Source organism: Nannospalax galili, unplaced genomic scaffold, assembly GCF_000622305.1.
Source record: "Nannospalax galili isolate Female #2095 unplaced genomic scaffold, S.galili_v1.0 scaffold418, whole genome shotgun sequence".
NCBI lineage: Eukaryota > Metazoa > Chordata > Mammalia > Rodentia > Spalacidae > Nannospalax > Nannospalax galili.
In genome coordinates, this window is record NW_008342003.1 from 776,566 (window position 1) to 799,599 (window position 23,034).

The 23,034-nt window shown below is 44.6% G+C and overlaps 1 protein-coding gene across 4 annotated transcripts in view; it reads right to left on the reverse strand.

The window, feature by feature from the left end:
* Fat3 (FAT atypical cadherin 3) overlaps positions 1-23,034 on the reverse strand; it is a 692,898-nt gene that overhangs the window by 546,683 nt on the left and 123,181 nt on the right. For all 4 annotated transcript variants that reach the window (XM_029565746.1, XM_029565745.1, XM_029565747.1 and 1 more), the window contains exon 2: positions 2,556-5,861. In XM_029565746.1, the coding sequence (XP_029421606.1) occupies positions 2,556-5,844 (3,289 nt within the window). In that variant the 5' untranslated portion in view covers positions 5,845-5,861. The remainder of the gene's footprint in view (positions 1-2,555; positions 5,862-23,034) is intronic.

Sequence of the window (23,034 nt, forward strand, 5' to 3'; positions counted from 1 at the left end):
CAGGCTTGGCAGCCATTCATTCTGCCATGGCTCTAACTGTGATTTTCAGTACTTGAGGGCAAAGAATTGATGGATACTTCAAGAGTGATGTGACCTAAGAGCTCTGTGGTGATGCTTTCTTTGTTGTGAAGCTGCTTCACCCTCTGTCCCCCTGGTGTGAGTGCACAGCCATTACTCATCAGCTTCTGGGGCCTAAATCTTAAAATCTGGGTACAGTGAGATGCAGGGAAGGAAGATGCTGGAGAGTATTATGTGGGAGCTCTGCTCTTCATCATAAAATTTCAGTAATATAGCCAGACCTCTTCTCTATATCTCAAAGAAAAAAACAAGTTTTATTATCTCAGAGAACGAAATGAAATGAGAGGTGCAAAAAGAAATTGTTACTAGACCTTTGGAAATTAAAATAAATCAGAAAAATATGCACTAAACACACAGAAAAATAGCACCAGGTCAGGACTCAGGAGACTCAGGTTCCAGATTCAGCTTCGCGTCCACGTTCAATGCAGAGCTGGCCCTTCATAATTTCCTCAGCTGCTTTGACCCAAAGGAGTCTATGTTTATAGCACAGCTTTTTAAGTCATCAGGTAATGTTATAATGGAATTGACATTATAGATGAAATTATACATGAACATTACTACAAATTTAAAAGTATATTTTACATGGTCCAGAATCCAATGGAAAAAATACAGGTTTTAAAGTGTGTGTGTGTGTGTGTGTGTAGGTCAATGTTCCAACTGACTTTGGCCTTAACAAATGCCTAAATGACCAAAAACTGTTTAAATTTGAGATGGTAAGTACAATTGCTTTTCTATCCAATGTTGAATAACATTTTCAAAATTCCTTTCCGAGTATTATGAATAGTTTATACATATACATTCTTACATACATACATATACACACATGTATCTCACAATGACAACTTCCTATTGTGTGTTCTTACCAGATCAACATAATTATTACCAAGATTGTTATAGCATGTATACTTGTATCTCCTCTAAAACGCACATGCTGAAGGCCAACCCCCTCTCCCAATGTGATAGAATTTTTAATTTTGAGTCAAGGATTTTGTGGAAATTGGGTTTGAATGGGGTTTTAAAGATGGAGTCCTCATGAGGGGACTGGAATAGAGTGCTTAGAAAAAGACACCAACCCTAGTCTTTCCACCATGAGAGGAAGCAGGAGGCTGTGAAGCTGCCTTATTATAAGCTACAAGGATTTCACCTCGCCTACGTGGGCACCCTGACCTCAGACCTCCGGCTTCCACAACTTGGAGAAACAAGTGTTGAAGCCACCCAGCATATGGTACACGCTCTCGTAGCCCAATTGTGTAAGATACGGAGCAGAAAATTCCACGACTGCTGTGGAAAATTAGTTAATGTGATAGATTAGCACTAAAAACACAAAGCACAAATATCATTTACAGAGAAATAAAGGCACATCTCCCTCTCTTGAGATGTCTGCTTTCTACTAAGATTAGAAAAATGCACAGTGCTAATGGATGGCAACACGCACACACATGTACACACACACGTATGCACACACATGCATGCACACACAAATGTGCCCAGGCAGACACACAATTAAAGATAAGTAACTATAATAGGCATTTAAAAAATTGTGCTGGTATCTCTGATGGAAGGTAAAGAGTAGGGTGGGATATGAAATATTTGGTAATTCTGCTCCACATTTTATTTTTTTAATTAGAAAATATTTCGATTTATTTTTATTTTTATTTGTGTGAGTGTTTTGCAAGCATGTACATAGGTACACCCATGTTGTGCAAAGCACACAGAGGCCAGAAGAGGTTGTTGGAGCCCCTGGAACTGGAGTTACAGAAAGTTGTTAGCTGGCATATGGGTGCTGGGGGTCAAAGCTGGGTCCTCAGGAAGAGCAGCCAGTGGCCTTAACTGCTGAGCCATCTCACCAGCCCCTTGCTCCATATTTTAAAATATCTATAAAATCAATTTCTACAATAATGTCTTATAATCAAGTTTTATAAAATGAATTCACAAATTGCCTTCATTCTTGAGCAGAAGTGGATTCACATGTCCATGTATTAATGGGGCACACAGAGCACGAATGCCTGTCACTCAAGGGTCAGATGTACCGGGTCACCACGAAAGACCAGGTAACAATCCCTCCAGCAAAGCATCACTGTAAAGGGAAATTCCTATGTAAGATGCATCTGCAGCTCAGTTTCACACTTCTAATTTAAAGCCAATTCAAATGTGATTCAGCTCACCAGGACCATTCATTCAGCAAAGGTCAGGATTGCAATCAACAGACATAACATGAAGCAAAGATTCAGAGGACAGCTGGGTACGAGCAACACGGAGCGAGAAAAACAACACGGAACCAGGACTCGCTGCACACCACAGCTGCTCTGGCCTAAACAGATCCACTTAAAGCCAACCCACCGTAAGACACAGCTTTTCTGTCAGCTCTCCCCAAATGCAGAATCTCTTCCTATCTGCATCAATGTCCTAATTCTTAGGCTAATCCTGGCAACTGGGAAAGGTGACGGGACAGTTTGGGCATAAAACATTAAACTCACCAGTCTCGTCGTCTATAGTGAACCTCCCGAGACCACTGCCATCCCTGATGGAGTACTGGATCTCTCCATCCCTCCCGGAATCCTCATCATGGGCAGTCACCCGCAGCACACTCGTGCCAATGCGAGAGTTTTCCTTTACAGATCCAACAACAGCAAAGTCTGGGAAATGGGGGGTGTGAAGGTTCTCGTTGACATCCACCACTTCTACCTCAACAAAGGAGACAGATGACAGGGAGACGGGCCGCCCTTTGTCTTTGGCCCGAACGGTGAGGTTGTAGAACTGCTGCTTCTCGTAGTCCAGCTCTTTGCTCAAGCGGATGGCACCGCTCGCTTTGTCTATATCAAACCTTCCGTTATAGTCATTGACCAAAGAATAGCGCACTTGACCCCCCAATCCAAGATCAGGATCCTGGGTCTCCAGCCAAGCAATGACTGTGCCAACCGGGAGATCTTCGAGGACTTTCACACTGTAGCTACTGGGGATGAAACCTGGGGAGCAGTCGTTGACATCATCCAAGAAAACCTTCAGGGTGACAACCGAGAACAGCTGCTGACCACTTTCCGCCTTGTCCCTGGCTTCTATTTTCAAAGAATAGTTGGCTTTGGATTCCCGGTCTAATTGATCTGCTACATAAACAATTCCAGTTGAGCTATTGATGGCAAACTGCCGTGCTTCTGTCAGGACGGAGTATGTCACCTCACCATTAGAACCCAGGTCTCGGTCTCTGGCTTCCACTTGAATGATCTCAGTGCCAATACTTGAACTTTCCAGAATGTTGACCGAGTAGCCATCCTGCAGGAACACCGGGCTGTTGTCATTGGCATCCTCCACATTGACAGTCAGCAGCCGCCATGAGGATTTTTGTGGCTTACCCAGGTCGTAAATGGTGATGTTGAGGAGATAAAGGTCTGTGTGCTCTCTGTCCATGGGCATGAGAACCTTAAGTTGTCCCGTCTCCATATCGATAGTGAAGCAGCTGTCTGTATTCCCATCAGAGATTGTAAACAGCACCTTCCCGTTGAAGCCCGAGTCAGCATCATAAGCTTTAATCTTCAGGATGTCCGTGCCAACTGGCAGATTTTCCTTCACAGCCACGTCGGAGGGAAAAGACTTGTCAAAGTGTGGTCCTTGCCTATTAATGGAATAGAAGTCAAGAAATCCATCTTCCAGATTCAGCTTCCCGTTAGCTTTTGCTTTAATGAGTAATTTTTCTGCCAGTTTCTGAGCCACACGGGTTTCTCTGCAACTGAAGCTCTTTGAAGACACTTTGCCGTGGAGGACGGAAATATTAATGGCCATGGGATCCGCAAAGTTCTCCCCATCCGTGGCTGTGATTCTGAGGGCAAAATTACCATTTTTAATGCCAGAATTCATCAGTGACTTTTTAAGCTGTAAAACACCAGAGTCTGGGTTTAAGTAAAAGAAACCAAGCTCATTTCCAGAAATGATTTTGTACTTGACAAGTTGTAGCTCATCAATATCAACGGCAGAGATGGCTGTGATGTGGCCACCAACGGGAAAGTCATATGAAATGACTCCCTGGCAAGCCACCTTTTCGAAGAGGGGGCTGTTGTCGTTGATGTTTCCAACGCGAATGGTCACGTTCACCTCACTTTCATGGCGATACGGTGAGCCCCAGTCAGAAGCTCTAACAACGAACCTGTACGTTTCTGGGGAGGATTCGAAATCCAGCTCCTCCGTTGTGCTGATCACACCTGTGAACTGATTAATGGCAAATGGCAACAGGTTCAGGCTGGCGATGCTGTAGGTGATGTAGCCGTTCTCTCCTTTATCCTTGTCAGAGGCAGACACGGTCAAGATGTTCGTTCCCACGGGAACACTCTCATTCACAAAAGTCTCATATACCGGCTGCTGGAATTCTGGGGTGTGGTCGTTGGCATCCTCAATGCGGATGGTGACGCGTGCCTTTTTGTCCCCTTCCTTGTTTGTTACCTCCAGCTTATAAACCTCCTTGACGGTGTTTAGGGGCAGTGCAGTGACAATCAGACCTGACCGAGGGTTAATTTTGAAGTACTCTGTATCCTCACCAGGAGACAGTTTATATTCCACATCCAGTGGCTCAGGACTTAGCTTGACTATGGCCACCACGACCCCAGGAGGGGAAAACTCACTTATGCTCACTTCATACACATCCTTTTCAAACCTGACTGGTTTGACAGTGTCTTTCCTGGGGTTGGCAATGTGGACTGTCTTCAATGCTGAAAATTTCTGAGGTGACCCTTTGTCTTTTGCTTGAAGAGTGAGGTTGTAGCCATAGGAGACACTTCCCCAGTCCACCTGCCTCCTCTCCTTAACCCTGAACTCGTTCATCCACTTTCCTTCTTTAGCCAAGAAGAACTGATCTAAAGGATCTCCAGCCACGATGGAAACAGACTCGATCTCCCCATTGGCCCCCTCATCCATGTCATCAATCGTCACTATGGCATACGTTGGCTCCTTGTCCAAGGGGAAAGGAACATGAGTGACCACATGGATAACTGGGGCGTGTTCGTTGACGCGTTCAACGTGAACATAAAGTTTGGCGGTGCTGCTCACTCCATTGTTGCCGTAGAGTTTCATTCCCCGGTCCACCGCCAAGATTTCCAGATCATACCTGCTCTTCTCATCATAATTTAACCGGCCACTCAAAGAGATGACACCACTTGTGGGGTGAACTGAAAAGAGATCAAGCTTGTTTTTAAAGTAGTAGTAGAATTCTCCGTTGGAGCCAATGTCTGCGTCTGTTGCGGTCACCTGGGCAACACTAGTCCTGAGTGGTGTGCTCTCTGCAATGGTGACAGAGTACGTGGTGGGTGAAAACAGAGGCCTCAGGTCATTCATGTCTAACACCTGGATGTTCACTGTGGTCCATGCTTCTAAATCCTCTCCTCGGACAGAACCTTTTATCATCAATAAATAACTGTCTTGGATTTCCCTGTTCAATATGGCAGAATTACCACCCTTAGTTCTGATCCTAAGAAAGCAGAAATCTGCGATGATGACCTCCTCAGCTTTGAAAAAGCCTTCCTCATCACCAGACACTATTCGGTACTTGATATCCCAGGACAGGTCTAGTAAGGAGATGCCCATTCTGCTCTGGCTGTTGACATAGGTCCTTGCAGCGGAGTTCTCATACACTGTAGCATTGTAGATGGAATGTGTGAAGTGGAAACCCAGGGGCCCTGTCCCGGGCAGCCCTTGGGAGACAGTGGCCAACATCTTGAGGAGCAGGAAGACGAGGCAGGAAGGAGGCCATGTGCCCACACAGTGTCCCATAGTCACACCCATCACATCACATGTCCATTCTGGAGGGAAACACAGAAGAACAAAATATAGATTAACCCAGAAGAGAATGGGAGGAAGAACAGAAGTAATTGTTAAGAAGCAATGCTTTCAAAAAGGCTTCATTAGAACATCTCTTCATTAAAGCATCAATACAGGAAAATTGAAAGACTCACAATCACTAGGATTTCACCTTGTCTTGATCTAACTTCCTTAAGTGACACTTTGCCACTTATGTTGGAATTAGGTTTGGGCAAGAAAATTACATGTTGGAGGTCAATTTAGAAATGGAGTCCTTAAATGCATTTACCTTTGACCTAGAATTGCCTTCTCCATAATTATCCTTTGAAACTATTTAGAAAAGTTCATTATAGCACAATGCAAAATTTTAAATCTCTAAAATGACTAAAAGGCTATCAATAGAGAATCAAAGAACTTAGACTATATTTATAAAGTACCATGCAGTCACTAAAATAATGATAAAAGATATGTATTTTCATATGCAGAAAGACTAAGGGCTAAGGGTAGAAAAGGTGGTCAGACTGCAGTAAGCTCACCCTACTGTTTACATGCTGATACCTACAATTGCATGCTTATGGTTAGACATGGTCACAGCTGTGGGGTGTGGAGGCATCTTTTCATTTCTGTTTCTTTCATTGAACATTGCTCCATCTATAATTACTTTTATACAATTATAATCTTTTAAAGATTTGCTTTAGGGGCTGGAGAGATGACTCAGCAGTTCAGAGCATCAGCTATTCTTATAGAAGACCTGGGTTTGAGTCCCAGTAGCCACATGGCAGCTAACAACCACCTGTAACTCCAGTTCCAGGGAATCCGATGTCCTCCTCTGTCCTCTGTGGGCATTGCACATGGGTGCACTTACATATATGCATAACACTCATACACATAAAATAAAAATAAAGATTTGCTCTAAGCTATTAATGTCTTTTATTGTGCTTGCTTTAAAATGGATCAAGATGAGTGGCTAATTGAAGGTCATGAGAATGAACAAGGCTCAGTGTAATAAAGTGCAGTACTGTGGAGCCCGGGCAACACCTCAGTGGATATGCTGCTCAGTAGGAACCCTAACAGTGCTTTCCTGTGAGAAAAATGCAAGGAATTACCAGTTACTGCTAGCTATCTTTATCTACGACTACAAACTTTTGGGCAGTCACATTTTATGACCATGTAGATTAAAAGACAAAAACATTTTCCTATTTTAACCAATAAAATCTCTCAACTATTTAAAATGGCAGTGGGTGGGAAGGGGTTTTTAACAAGGAACAGAAAACTCTATGTATTTTGATGGGTCATATTCTTAAAATCTCCAAATATAAGTTCTTACTCCAAGCTCCCTGTGGGGCCCCAATGCTTTCCTACAGGGGGTGCAGAGATGGAGGAACAGACGTCTGTGCAGGTGCATTGACGACTTTGGCATCTTGTGATCACTGTCTCGCTGTGTTGTATTTAACCCTGAGCAATAGGTCCATTTCCTCCAATCACATGTGAGAAAATGGCATCTAGAGAAGTTAACCTATTGGCTTGAGCCATCGGTCCAAGCAGTTCACCAGGTGCTGGGTGTGGGTGGACCAGCAAGTCTCAGACGCCGGGCTTCCTTTATGACAACAGCTCTTGTGTTCTCCACTACAACTTGCTTCTGCCAAATCGTCTAAACCGTCTTGCAAACTGAGGCTTCTTGACACAGATGATACAATTTAATTCAACCGAACTAAGGAATAAGACTCCCATGCTTGTTTGTGGAAAAGCATAGACAGTCCAGTATCTCTATTTGGTTATCTCCCTGTCTCCTTCCTGGGTTTAAATGAGTCCAATTACTGGTGTTGAGTTAGATAAAATTACAGTACAGAAGTTTAATGTTTTAAAGTATTACACATTATTTTCTGCAGTGTATAAAGTTTTCAAATCTAAGGCTGGCAAAGGACCTGTCTTTGTACATGAATGTGTCAACCTTTCCTAGAAACAAAGTCTGAATTTTAGAGCAGGCGCAAGCTCTCTCTTCGGCTCCCTGAGTGGTTCCCACTTCTTTTGAGCTTGGCTTCAAAACAGATTCTCATGCAGCAAAGCTCTGGATGTGTGTATGCTGGGTTCCAGATGGGGATGCATGGACCTCACTGTGGTTACCTGTTGAACCACCTAGAAAACAGCACGTTCCATACAGGGGTCTCGTAGGCTGAAGACACAACACAAGTGAAAAGCAGGAAGAAGGTGAGAACTTGAGTAAAAGAAGTTAATTTGGGGGCTGGAGAGATGGTTTCACCAGTTAAGAGCACTGGCTGTCCTTACAGAAGACTGGGGTTCAGTTCCTAGCACCCAGGTGGTGGCTAACAACCATTCATACCTTCGGTTCCAGGGAATCTGACACCCTTTTCTGGCCTCCTCAGATACTGCATGCATGTGGTACACTTACATACAAAATAAATCAATACATTTTAAAACACTTTTTAAAAAAGAAGTTAACTTCACATTCAACACTGGCTCCCATCAGGAAGTGCCCCATGGGCTGAGCACAGCCATCAGAACTGTGCTTGGCTTAGGGATCCAGGGACAGGACCAAGGCAGGCACAGACAGCAACCATGTTCATAAAGTTCCAAGACATATATTGTTGGGCTACTGGGCGTTCAGAGGTAACGACTATAAAAATGCAATGCTTGGAACGCCCTACCCAAGATGAAGAGCCCCGCAGGCCAGTGCAAATGCAGGAGCCTATTTTGAGGAACACACTCAATTGAAATGTGAGTGTGGCAGCCCCCTCTGTAGTGATCAAACACTGAAACCAGCAGAAGGCTTCCTGTTCTACACGGCTGATGGGTTCTCCCTGCTACCTTCTGAGATGCTCAAAAGCAGCACAGGGGTTCTCAACCTCACTGTGAACATGAGCAGTGAGGTATAGCAGCTCCATATGCAGACACAAAGTCCTTGTCAAACGAAAAGTCTGAGTACCCACAGTGCTCCGGGAAAGGACAAATTCAGTATCTGCCTCATTTCCCATCCATCATGCTAACTCTGGAGCCTGCCCATGGGGGCCATTGGCTAATTCTCTACTGGAAGAATTCAAAGTCCATGACCACGAGAAAGCACCTCCTCTCAGTGGTCAGGTCACACATTCCTACCCGAACTCCTAGCTCAGATACCCTGGGGAGCCATGCTTGTGCCCCATTCTGTCCGTGGCTCCATGCAGCACCTGTGGCATAGAAGATAATCATGTTGGTTCACTGCAGCACCTTGCAGTGCTCATGTAACCAGAGGCTTTAACATGCTAATTTCCATGACCCCCAAGTAAGCACACATTACTTCAGAGATGGAATCTAGCACATAGGTTAAAAGCAGCCTTAAAGATGAAATCTCTGGCGTTCCTGGACAGGAAAACTGGGGGCCCAAGGAACAAAGAGCTTGCCGGGAAGCCATCCGCAGGTTTTCCAGGCTGAGCAAATACCAAGCTATACTGCATGTCAAGGGAACTCAAGTTCACTAGTGGTGGAACAAAATTAGAGCTAGCCCTCATCGAAATTTGGGGGGGTGTCATCCTCTTTCAACCTCCGGTTACTCTATTGGTAATGCTCCTCACAGTAGCTAGCTGTTCCTGAGTAATCCCCTCAGTGATTGGTTTTATAAGCCCTCTGTGAATCTTCCAAAGCAAAGGATGCTGTCTTGATATGAAACTTACTATTCAATTTAATGAATCAAAATGGATGTTTTTACAAATTGAGTTTTTCTTCTTCAGCAAGATCACTTCTGGGATTTTTTTTTTTTCTTATAAACCAGAACGAGTGGTTATAAACACAATTGGTAATATTTCAAACGATCTAAAATGGACTTGCATTACTGTGCACAGAATGTTGTATTTAACTCAAGAAAACACCAAGGAAAAGTAATTTTTTCAGTTTGATCTGTTAAAGTCAAAGCATCTCATGTGACATTAATATCTGTATTTTTGAAAAAGAAAGAAAAGCCTTGCCTGGCACCTGCTACCTGGGCGTCTCTTTCATTGATTTTGGAAACACGTAAGTGTCACAAATTAGGAATTTGGTACAAGTTTATAAAGTAACTACAGAAAAGAAAAAGACTTTACCCTTTGTTTTAGCATGCCAAGGTAACCCTTGTGATTATTTTGTAAAGATACTGGTTTTGTCATATGGAAGCCACATTATCTGTGACACTTGTCTGTGGTACGTGAGGTGCCTGCACGTTGATTTATTCTACTTCCTCTGGATTATTTTAAAGAAAGCACTGAGTTCTCAATCACAGAACCCATTTTCTATGACTTAGTAATATAATCAATAATTGCTATACTATCTCCCAAGAGATCACCCAGTCATCAATCTTGGGGACATTTGCCTTTTAGAGGTAGTCCTGGCTTGTTCCCAGTCAGCCCTTGTGCTGTGAGATGAAGCTCAGTGTGGTCATTTTGATGGGGCGTGTAGATACGTTATTCCAGGGGATGAATAAATAACAGACTTCAGGGCACGGGTCAGCAATTACTGAGGAAGTCTTAACCCTGTGGGTACTGAGGCCTGAGTCTGTAACTGGGTGACCTGATTTCTACACTGTAACCTGGCATCTTTAGGTAACTTCTGAACACTGAAAAGGTACCTGAGGAAATGCTCTAACTTCCTTCTGTTTTCTCCTAACGTACACATTTTGAAAGTATCTGTTCTTCAGGCAAGGACTCATGAAGCACGCTGTGAGAAGCTGTGAGACAGACAACGGTCAACGTGTGTAGTCGACTCCCACAGGTGACCGCAGGGAAGATGCCTGTGCTCCAGTGTGTACAATGTCAGTCACTGCTCAGGTATGTGCTGTGGCGATCTCTTACCAAAGCAAAGGCATTGTAAGTTACAAAGCTGCCTGTGGCACATGCCTGCCTGGGTTCAAATCTGAATTCTGTTATCAGCTGTGCAAACTTGTACAATTTATTTACCCTCTATGCCTCGGTTTCTTCTTCTTTCAGTATAAAATGAGGTCAACAGTGCCCACATAGGGTTTGAGTAAAAGCACAAAGCACTTCAACTTCCTGGCACATAGTAAGTGTATGAATTTTAACCATTATTGTCATTAACTAAGACATGTCAGAGTACAAAAATCCTGCCAGTCACAGGAGAAGCTTCGCACCTTAATCCACATTTTTATTCCTAATGGAAGAAGCCACGTCCGAGGCAATGCCTTATCCTCGTGCCACGCCAGAGAGGATTACTGCGGCCACCCCGAAGGTCAGGGAGCTCATCTGTCCTCCCGGCTGGGCGAACTTGGGTTAATAGTTTGTGCTTTCTAAATCTCAGTTCTGTCTGTAAAATAGAATTTGTAACAGTCCCTACTGTTCTGTCCAGGGCTCTGCTATAGGCTGGGCATGATGGTACATGTCTGTTAACCCAAATGAGAAAAAAAGAGCTTGTTTTGAGGCCAGCCTTGTCTACGTAGAGTTTAAGGGCAGCTTAGGCTATAGAGCAAGACCCTGTCTCAATAAACAAACAGAGGCTTGTCAGTTCTGGCATATAGTAAATTTCCATAAATATTAAATGGCATTATAATTACTTAGGTACTCAGAAGCAGGGATGCAAAAGTGGAAATGAATGGATAGAGACCTCAGGCAGGAGGGGCTTCCCTCCTCTGGAAACCAACATTCCATAGCTCCCACATCACACAGGGTTGAGCTCAGCATCACAGAGGAGCCCCATCCGTGGGCTCTATGAAGCAGTCCTCCACCCAGGGGCACACTTTAAAACTGGGGACGGTCCAGCAGTACTGGTAAGTTCCTCTGAGACCTAGCACTGAACTCCTGGGCAGTTCAAGATCTGTCCTCATGATCATGAGCCCCGGGACAGCACATCACGGCAAAGTCCTGTCTCTTCAGCAGCCTGTTCAATTCTGCTTGAATTCCCATTGTCCTGGCACTGCTCCACACTCTGGGTCTTGCTCCTGAAGGCAGTTATAGATGCCTTGTATGGCACACACAGTGCTACAGCTATACTGTCTGCCTCATGCTAATGTCAGCATGAAAAGAAGAAAAATGTTTACTGTGCTCATGTATGCATGCACACATATGTGTTCATGTCTGCATATGTGCTTGTGTATTCATATATGTACATATACATATGCAATGTGTATGTGTACATGCATGCATGTGTGTATATGTGCGAATGCATTTGTGAGTGCCTGTGCATGCTTGTGTGTTTGTGTGTGTATATGTGCAGGTGTGTGTATGCATGCACATATATGTGTGTCCCTTTGCATGCTTGTGTGTTTATGTGTGTATGTGTGTGTACATATGTGTGCATGTGTATGCATGCTTCAGAATAAACCACTGCAGCTAGGGAGAATACAGAATAATACAGTAGCTATTTGGAACACAAACTATTGATGTCACAATGCCATCACAGTTTATGTAACAATACATTGACCAAAGCCACATAAGTCAATGGATGTTCCGGGCAAAATTAACTAGCCTAATGCTCTGGTTTTACTGTCAAGGAAACCGAAGACAACAGCTTAACACGCTTGGAACCAGATCATCGTTTGCCAGTCATAAGGTGGGTCTCAGCTCCCGCTATGAATCTGACTCCCGTCACAGCTCAGGACTGCACCCCAGTCTCCAAGCTGCTCATCTTCTGAGGTTCAGTCAAACTCTAAAGCACCTCAAAGATGACCCCAGTGAGTGCTTTCACAGCTGTAGAACAGAACCGTCCCGGGCCTGTTAGAACTCATACTGTTTGTGACTGCTGGTCTAGAATAAGTGGGTCTGAGACTTTTCAGGTCTAACGTGTTCCTGGGAGGCTGGTCCCCAGTGCTTCCCTTGGAGAACCTCTGCTCTGAAGTTTGAAGTTTGTCTTCTGGACTCTTCCTCCTTGAATTTCAGCTCCCTATGTATCACTGAAAGTCCTCACTGGAGAGGGATGGACGTTATTTCTTCTCCTCAGTGTCTACAGAGCATGCTACAAAGCCAGAGATTCCACTTCGGTTTAGTGGAGCTGGGATGTTCTGCACACCAGAACTCTACTTCAGGCTCCAAGGAGAAGATGAAAATGAGCACGACAGAAAGTAGCAATGCAATTCAGAAAGCTGGAGGGAACAAAGCAGCCTACCCCTCCCCAGTGATATTCCATAACAGTGATTCTGTGGGATGTGAACATCAACTAGGGAACACTGGCTGAACACAAATGAACGTGCAGCCTTCAAGCTGTCCCCCAAATAAGCTGTGCCCTTAGTTGGGTCGGAACCTGCCCTGCAGGGCTCTCTTCAGTTGAAGCGTGCTACAGGTTCAGTGTCTGCTTTGACCCTTACAGGCAAGGCTTCATGGTACAGAGCCGCAGTACAGTAAACAGTCACGCTTCGTTTAACCAGGGGTGTGACCTGAGAACCGCAACCATGAGATGCAATATACCCAAGGTGTGAGGCTACCTGTGCTAAAAGGGCATGCTGCTTTCCAGTAATGTGATTCTTTAAGTAGGAGGTGTGTGCTCTAAAACACCGGTAAGAATTAGAGGGCGGCAAGTCCATAACCCAGGAACACACTCATTTATTAATACCATTGCCAACTGTTACGCTCCATAAGTGCCTGTGCTGTTGTTTAATCCCTCTGGCACCATGTAGGTTACAGCGAACATGTAAGTACTACATTGCATCACCATGCGTGACAGCTGCCATGTTGCTAGGTGACAGGCATTTTCAGCGCCACTGGCAACTCATCAGACTGCTGTCTTACACGGGCATAGGTTTATCACTGATCAATATTGTTTGGTGCATATAACTAGACTTCATGAACACACCCATGCAAATGATCACTTCTGGTGATACAATCTTACACAATTTTAAACTCGTTTAAGTCCCTGAACTTACTGGTCTCTCTCCCTCACACACAGCTGCAGTGTAGACGGGATGTACTGTGCCCGGAAACACAGCTAAGATGAGGACATGTGGACCTGAGGCTAAGGTAGGTCAAACAGCTAGCTGCCTGGCGAGCTTCGGAGGTGGCGTGGAAGCTGTCGGATCCTGAGGGTCATTCACAGTTCTTCACTCTTTACCTAATGATAGGTTAGGAGCTCTCATTTTGTTGAAGGTGAGCGTCTTCCCCATGAAGCTGTCCCAATCCCTGTCTTAAACATACATCCCAGTGGGCCACAGTGTCACCATTCTTTGAGGCTCAAAGGCACACAGGAGAACCTTGCTGACCAATCTCGGTATTTCCAAAGTTATATTATCTATTTTTACTTAGCCAAAGGGCAAGGAAGTTGGCCAAATCACAACTATTCTGAGCTGCTAAACCTAACGCCAATGTCATATTTTACCCATCTGGATTTTTTTTCCATCTACCCGGAGCCCCAGGTCTAAGCAGGGCTTTGTAAGCAAGCAGAACATCAGTTCACACAGTTACATCATCTTCTGTCATACCACACAGTAAAAACACAACCCACTCCCACACAGCCCTCAGCTGATTCTGCCATCCAGCCAAGCAGATCAGTATCCTTTTCTTAGTAATAGTACTGTAAATTCTAACTTGTTTCCATTGCAGCAAATCTTTTTGTTGTCTAAGAGTGACTTCCCAGGAGAAAAGTCAGTCAGCGTGAAGCAAGCGTAATTCACGTGGGTCTAGGAATACCCTCCTTTATTTTCTCCCCAGGTGCTGGAAATATTTCCATACAACACTGGTTAATGTCAAGTATCATTTCATCAGTAAATGCTTCAAATTCAGGGGTAATTCAACCAGGGGCTATCAGAAGGAAAGATTAGCATGTTGTTCAGGCCTTTTAAAAAATCACTTCTCCCTCTGGAGAAAGAAATTCATCTGGTGTAAGAGAAAAAAAAAAAAATGTCTGGAGAGGATATAATTTGTTCCTGTGCTTGGCTCTCTGAGAAAATGTTTCTGAAAACTGCATGATTTCAGTTTTCCTCTGGCGGCCTCTCTGGCAGAAACCGAAGGGCAGACACATTAGTATTCTCTTACACTCAAGTTTATAACACACAAAACAAAACAAAACCCTTGCACAATGACATTGTTTACTCTGGAATAACTAAAAGAGAAAAGAGCCCAAGTGTTGTGATAGAACAAATATCTTTAAATAGTATTAATTCTGGTAGTTGTTGGAGAACATGCAAGCAGTGGGAAGGTACTTCTGAGGGGTCTTAGTCAGTCTGTCCTGATAGGTTCTGACACAGTGGATGCTTACTATTCCAGCCTATCTCTGCTGGGCATCCAAAATGTTAGCATCTCCTTAGTCATCTCAATGTCCATTCTTTTTTAGGAAGCGATTCCCCTTCAAGGGAAGGAATGTGTTTGATTTGTAAAGTCAGGAATCAGGACATGGAATAGGAAGAGGATTCGAGGAGGATTTTCTGTGGAGAAAGGAATGGTCTTGTGGGGCTGGAGGAAAGGGGATAAATGTGTGAGCAGAGCTCAGACATAAATGACAGAAAGGCTGTCAGTTGTCACTTTCTAAAAGAATTGAAACTCCAAAGTAAGATGTGCTGACTGACAACCAACCAAAGCTGTGGAAGATTTCTTGAGAACAAAATTCAAATCTAAGTCTCAGTTATCTTCTCCCTGGAAAGGGGACCAGAGGGGCACGTGGACTGTACTGAATGTTCACGCCGGATGTTTGCGTCTGTTTTCCTAAATGTCCTCACCAGAATAATATGCATAACATGGAGGTCTCCTGTGATAGACAAACAATGTTTGGTCATTTCTAAATGAACTAAGGAGACAGGAGATATGCTGCTCCCTCTAATACAATGCTCGCCCAAAGAGACATGGGCCTTATTTATCTGGGTCTCTGTAAACCCTACTGTGTCTGTGAATCTGAGGATTCATAGTGTGGAGAGTGAAAGGAATTCCTGAGACATGTTATCTGATTGAGGTTTCCAGACCAGCTTGAGTTGCCTAGCAAGACCCTGTCCAAATGAAAAAAAAACAAAACAGAAACCACAGAAAAATATTCAGTTCCCAAGGAGAATCATGGTTTTATTGTCTCAAACCTGCTCCTGAAATTTCTGAAACTGAAAGCCAGAAGTGGGAAAAGCATTCAGACTCAACAGGCACTGAGAAAAGAGGAACACAGAACACAAGTCTGAGCCGAGGGCCTTGGTGTGGAGCATATCAAAGCACAGGCAGGGAGAGAAGGGGGAGCATCAGGAGGCCGGGCAAGGGCCAACCGCAACCAACTGCCTCAGTGCCCTCCGCAGCCCTCCAGACTCCAGGCATACCCGGGTCAGGGGGGCTCTTATCAGTCCCTTTCTCAAGCTTCTAGGCCAACAAAGACCAAAGCTGTCAATATAGCTGAAAGCATTCTGTTAAGTCTGCCCCTGGTCCTCCACACTGCCTCGAACCACTCTTTGGCTCTGGCTACACTGGCCTGCCCTTTGCCCAGTGCCTAGCGGTGCCTTGCACAAGCTTCCCGAGTTCAATCCTGTTCCTGTTCCCATTTCCCCACCATGGAAATAAATAGGAGCACACGGAGCACTGAGCCATTTCTGTAGCTGAAAGCGTTCTGTTAAGTCTGCCCCTGGTCCTCCACACTGCCTTGAACCACTCTTTGGCTCTGGCTACACTGGCCTGCCCTTTGCCCAGTGCCTAGCGGTGCCTTGCACAAGCTTCCCGAGTTCAATCCTGTTCCTGTTCCCATTTCCCCACCATGGAAATAAATAGGAGCACACGGAGCACTGAGCCATTTCTTTGACTCCAGGAATAGCTGACGCCTCCTATGTCCCCTGAACATTCTCTTTCTAGCACTTGCTATCATTCTACACATTTTCATTAAGCTGTTTGATTACTCTTATCCAACCCGACTATAAATTACACAAGGAACGAAACTAGAGCCGAGTACCGGGCGACACTGTTAAATAGCATTGCCACTTGAGGAGGCTTCTGGTATCCAAGTGGCTCCTGTCACAGAAAATGCTAAACACCCTAATGGGCTATCCTGCCTAAATGTCACCTGCCTAAAATGTCAGCAATGCCGACCTCCAGAAACTCGTGATCAGAGGAACTGGCGCCATTATTTTGAGAAGAACAAATCCAACCACATGGAATAACACAATTCCCAAAATAAAGGTGATCGCCTAGAGCTCGTCTGTTGCCATCCTAATGTTCCCAGGAGAACGCTGCCAGCAAAGGCGGCTCTTGGAGTGCAGGGTTCCCTTCTGTCAGTCCCGTCTCCAAGCCAACCTGACTGGGTTCTGAGCTCCACACACACAGCTGAGAACACAGGAACCCTCCACATCAGTGGTAGAACCACTTGACCTTCTTTCTTCAGGAGGCAGTCGCATGCCGCAAGGCTATGAGTCACACTGACAGCGAGAATCCACATTTGTCCCCAGCGCCCAGTGCTCGCCAGTCTTCGTCCAGCCTCACTTGGATCTCAGTCTTCACAGAAGCGTTTGTGCTGCCAACAAAATCAAGACGCTGGAAGATTGATCTCTTCAGGGCAACAGAGGGTCAGGTCTCCAGAGGTTTACATAATTTTCTCTACATGGCCTCCAAGTGTCCAGGAGGCCAAACTTATCTGTCGCTCTGGGGGATGATTTTACTCCGTAGCCTGGTTTACAAGGCAGTGTCTGTCAGGTTCTACTCGGAATCAAAGACTGAGCACATATCCACATTCTAGCTCATGCTATAGTAACCTAAACACATGAAAACACCCCTCACTATCAGCAGCTGCTGGAACGTACGTTGGATTATTGCTTTGGCAAGACATCTGCGACGTAGATGCATTTCATGTAAAGGATTTTTCTTCAAGTCCACCCCTGAGTATATGCAGTTAAAAACAAAGTATACACTTTACCACTAATTATGTATTACAAATAAATAGTTTACACAAGCATCTGTAAACTGTGAAGGGCGGATCCACAGCAGATGTTTGGGGACAGCTGTACAGGAAGGCTGACGAGAATGCAGATGAAATTTATTTTAAGCTCCCACAAGAGTGAGGGAAGGTTTGTTTAACCTTTACCAAACTCTTCTCCCAAGAGGTTCAGATCTGAATGTCCATTTAGAAGAGGCTTCTGTTGTGTTTAACATGCTTCCCCTTTCCTCCTTTAACTCAAGAAAGAAGCTTTGACCACTTTGAGCAAATGTCACTCAGACATTACAGATATAAGCTCAGAAGCCTGCTTGTCACTGTTCATGTGTTATTAACAAATCCTAGGAGAAAAGAGTAAATGATATTAATTTAGAAACAGAGAAGCCTGTGTACCAAACACTTCAAGTGCGGGACTTCAAGAATCCACTAGGCAATACTATTAATTTCAAGAGTCACCATATTTCACTTTTTTATGTGAAATATGATAACTATTGAAAATAATATGGTCTCAGAGGTGAAATGGCAGTGCTCCAAGCTGGGTGGGCGCCACCCAGAACACGGCACGGCAGCACGTGACAGGTCTCAGACCCAAAGTAAGCGATGATAATGATGTTGCATTTCAAAGTGATTTTCTCAGGGTTAAAAGAGTGGGCTTGCTGACCATGCTCTCATCAGATCTCAGGTGAAAGCCAGGTGCTTTCCAACCCCAATTCTCCTTATGAGCTTAGTAAAGTTCAACATTTCCCTCAGAAACCCTTGAGAAACATCTGATACTTAGATTATGCAGTCTTACTATCATAGTTGTTGGTTATTCCATGCTATATTGTTTTAATGGCAAAAATCACCACCTCTGTTCTTGGTCATCATAATATTCGTCTCTGTACTACCTGATCATGAAGCAGATAAAATTGTGTAATTATATAACTGTGCCTGCTATAGTTAACTTAAAGATTATTTAGTACACACAACCATAGGATTCAACACTCAACCTGATGCCTTTGAAGCTAGTTTTGGCTCTGTCTGATTTGGAGAGAAAATTTAACAAAATTCTATTGTACTACTGCTCTCTCCTATTGATTTAATTTTAACTTCATTTCTATGTATCACATGTTCACAGTCTCTGTGACCCTGTGTCCCTCCATGCTCATCTTTAGAAATGTTTTCTTAATTCCTTTTATTTTTATTTTATATGTATGAATGTTCTGTGCACATGTATGCAAGTTCACTGTATGTAATGCCTACAAAGGCCAGAAGCGGGCGTCGGATCCTCTGGAACTGGAGTTACAGGCTGTTGCTAGCCATGTGTGTGCTGGGATTTGAATCCAGTCCTCTGCAAGAGCAGCCACTGGTCTTAACCTCTGAGCCACCTTTCTAACCCCCATTTTGTTCCAATCTTAATGTCAATGGCTTACTGAACTACACACTTAAAAGTAGATGATATGGTCACTTTTATGTTTTGCATGTTTTATATGTTTACATACTTATATATGTTATAAATATAAACATATAAGATTTATGTGCTGACAAACTATGTAGACCATCTGAGATTTTTGCCAAAGCCATAATTTACTTTTTCGGAAGAGGGTAGAAGTGGGCAGTTATAGAATATGTAATTTCAGTGATAATAGAAACTAAAGAAAGCATACAATAACAGTAACACATCTTCAGTCCACCATCAGAATGATTGTAAAAGTCCTCTGACTTGCAAGACAGCCATGATCAACCAGTTAACTTAAATGAAAAGTCAAAAGTGTAAGACTTTCAATTTGAAATAATTTGAGAGCTTTGGAAATTCAGTATGTCTGCAAGGAAAGATGTTGGAATTCCCTCACCCCAATTTGCTTTTTACAGAAAGGAGTACGTAGGTCTCTAGGTAACATCAACAGAAGGTAGTCCAACCCTGGACAAAGGGACAGAGCTGAGCAAAGGCCCACACCCTTCCAGGCTGCCACACCGCCTCTCGTTATCATACACGCAGATGCCTCCACAATCTGATAGCCCACGTCTCTGCCAGATAAGAATTTCCCCAGGTCTAAACTGTGATGAGCACACGGGTACCCCTCCAGCCTGACGGCCCTCATACAGGCCTGATTTAATTGTGGCCAAATCTTCCGAGTCAGCTCTGCATTGACAGAAGAGATGAACTCCAGATGCGCATCCTGACACTGGTCAGAGGCTGTTTCAAAGACTGTCCATAACCGAAGCAGCTGTCTGTTCTCCTTAAGGTGGTGTTTCCACACCCACCACGCATGGAGCTATGAGTGCTACAGGATAAGGTGTGTTTCCACACCCACCACGCATGGAGCTATGAGTGCTATAGGATAAGGTGTGTTTCCACACCCACCACGCATGGAGCTATGAGTGCTACCGGATAAGGTGTGTTTCCGCACCCACCACGCATGGAGCTATGAGTGCTATAGGATAAGGTGGTGTTTCTGCACCCACCACGCATAGAGCTATGAGTGCTATAGGATAAGGTGTGTTTCTGCACCCACCACGCATGGAGCTATGAGTGCTACAGGATAAGGTGTGTTTCCACACCCACCACGCATGGAGCTATGAGTGCTATAGGATAAGGTGTGTTTCCACACCCACCACGCATGGAGCTATGAGTGCTATAGGAACGGTGGTATCTGCACATAGAAGTCTTCCTAAGTCATAGGTAGACTCACTCCTTGATCAATGACATTCTCAGGAAACCTTCCACAGATGATTAAAATGAAAACATAAGGAATGAAACTCTAGGCCTGTCTGTATTTGCCCTTCCGTGGAAGGTGTGAGATGGATCCTGACAACAGCCAGAAGGCATAATCTTATTTTTAATTATAGTAAAATTGCTCTTAATTTCAAAGAATTACAAAATATAACGGAGCAAACCCTCCTCACAGTGTTACTCTCCTTCCTTCACATCATTTCAGAGGAGAAAAGGCATCACGCCACCTGTCTCCCTTGCTTAACAGCTGAATTTCCTCTCAATCTTCTCAACACTTAAAAATCTATTTAACTAAGGACAGAGTGAAAACTTTCTCTGCACATTGTTTTTGTGGAGAGTTTAAGGGAGGGGCCATCATCATGGAGCAGCCTTGGGAAGAATTTTCACTTGTCAGTACTCAAGTGTGTGGGGCAATTCCAACATTGGCCCTTTAAAGGTGCCTTGCCTTATAGTAGCCTGAGTAGGAAAAATGTTCCTTGAAGTTATGGTATATTTACATAGCCAGGCCCAGTGGTGCAGGGCTTTGATCCTACCTACTCGGGAGGTGGGCAAAGAGAACCCACGTCCACGGCCTCTCAGGTACAGAACGAGTTCAAGATCAACTTGTGCAACTGTGTGAGACCCTGTCTCAAAGTAAAAGCAAAAAGAGGAGCGTAGCTCTAGCTCAGTGGTAGATCAGTGGCCTGGCATGCACAAGGCCCTTGATTCAAGCACCAGTATTGATGTATAAAAGATGTGCATTAGGTAGAAGAAGGCAGTTACAGCTCCAAAGACGTTTCCATGGTTTTTCTGCTGGTCTTTCATGCTCCAAGACCAGAATGGGTAGACCTAAGTTCCAGGACTCAGAGCTTTAATTCTCCAGCAGATGGGCATCCTAAGGGCACTCACATAGGCAGGAGAACAGGAACAGAGTACAGTGAGGGTCTCACACACACATGACTGAGCCTCCCTCCTGTCAGAGACCAGGGCCTGCCCTGTTGCCTTGAATCTGACTCAATACCAGCCGTTCAGTGATCCTGGGAAGTCAGTTGTTTTGATTAATATATACTTATTGCTGTTATGGCTTGATGAGAATCTAAAGTCTATTACAACAAATGTCTATTGTTTACAGATGTGCTGTATGCTTTGAATGGACTTCCCAAAAGTTCTTGTTAGAATGCAGCACTATAGGGAGGTGGGGCCTGCCAGGAGTTGAGTCCAGATGACTCCACCCTCCTAAAGAGATGAATGTGATTCTCTCCTGAATGTGTTAGTTCTCCTGGAAGCAGGTTCATGTTTCTGGCTCACCTCATGTGTTCACACTCTGCCCTATTATGACACAGCATGTCTGATGTTGGCATCAGGCCCCTGGACATTCCAGAATCGTGAGTCAAAAAAACTGTATGAGCCACCTGGTTGATGGCATGCGGTTACAACAGCAGAAAATGAACAAGACAGATGCCTACCAGACTAGTGGTGCTAATACCAGAAGTCACAGAGACAAACTGCCAACAGCTGTACGACCTTCAGACAGCTACTGGCCTCATTCTTCTCCAATCATCAGGGGGATCTTTTAATACACTTAATACACTTAATACGAACGTATCTGGCCTTCCATTTTGCTGTAGTCCACCTCAAGGTCTTATAGTATACATGGATGGTGCTTAGGCTCCTGGATGTCCTTGGGCCCAGTAAGCACGTCAAATTTAACTTCCACCAAACACTTGGCAGAGATCAGTCTGCAGAAGCTTAAGAAAAGGAGATGGTGGCAGGTAAATACCGAAGACTGAGAAGAGCAAAGCAAGCCCTGGAAAGTGAGCGGCAGCTGACAAACTTCAAGGGAGCAGCGCGCTGCAAGCTGTGAACACACACAGCCACTAGAACGGAGACCTGAGTCCATCGCTGTGTGACTGGAAAACGAATTCTCTGGGTGTGAAAGCCCTCAGTCATGTTCTGCCACGAGTCCACCTGCGATGTATATACTGTATTTTATTTTATTCTCACAGTTGCGTACGAGGTGCATCATCTCCACGTAACAGACTGAAGTCAGAGATTTACCTTCTGGCTCAGGTGATCCTTCGTACCTGGTAGAGCCGCACCTCCAACATGGCGTGCCTGAATCCATGCCTAGCCTCTTAGCCTGGCACTGTGCTCCTACGGTCACAGAGCAGAATTGTTCTAAGAACTGAAGGGAATTTGGGGGGTTATAACTCCAGAGAGTAAGGCACAGAAAGCCCCAGGTGTGAGCAAAGGCAAAGTCTGTCTGGGGAAGACTCAGTGACCTGCATTAGCCAAACCGGAGCAAGCAGGCACACAGGGTGGACAGAATCCATACCCCAAAGGCCACAGAATTTATCTTAGAGGCAATTCTGGAACCTTCCATGTCAAATTTTCCTTTTTAATGTCCAGGGAGGCTTTGGGCTAGAAGAGCTGGGTCAGGAAATACAAAGGCTTCACAGAGTCAGGAAAGACGTAGGCCTCTCAAGAACGCAAGGTAAAGAGCTTCATATTTTAAAAGCCAAGGTCCTGCTCAGTTTCACATTCTCTTCAGACTCCTATGTGCTGGACAGTCACTGAGCCTGAGGTAAGGGAGCTGGGCCATGACCTTGGAGTTTCTCGGTCCCAGATGAAGGAAAGAGCATGGCTGTGCTTCTACAGCCCCTCGGTTAGAAGGGCAGCTGCTTTGGAAGCCC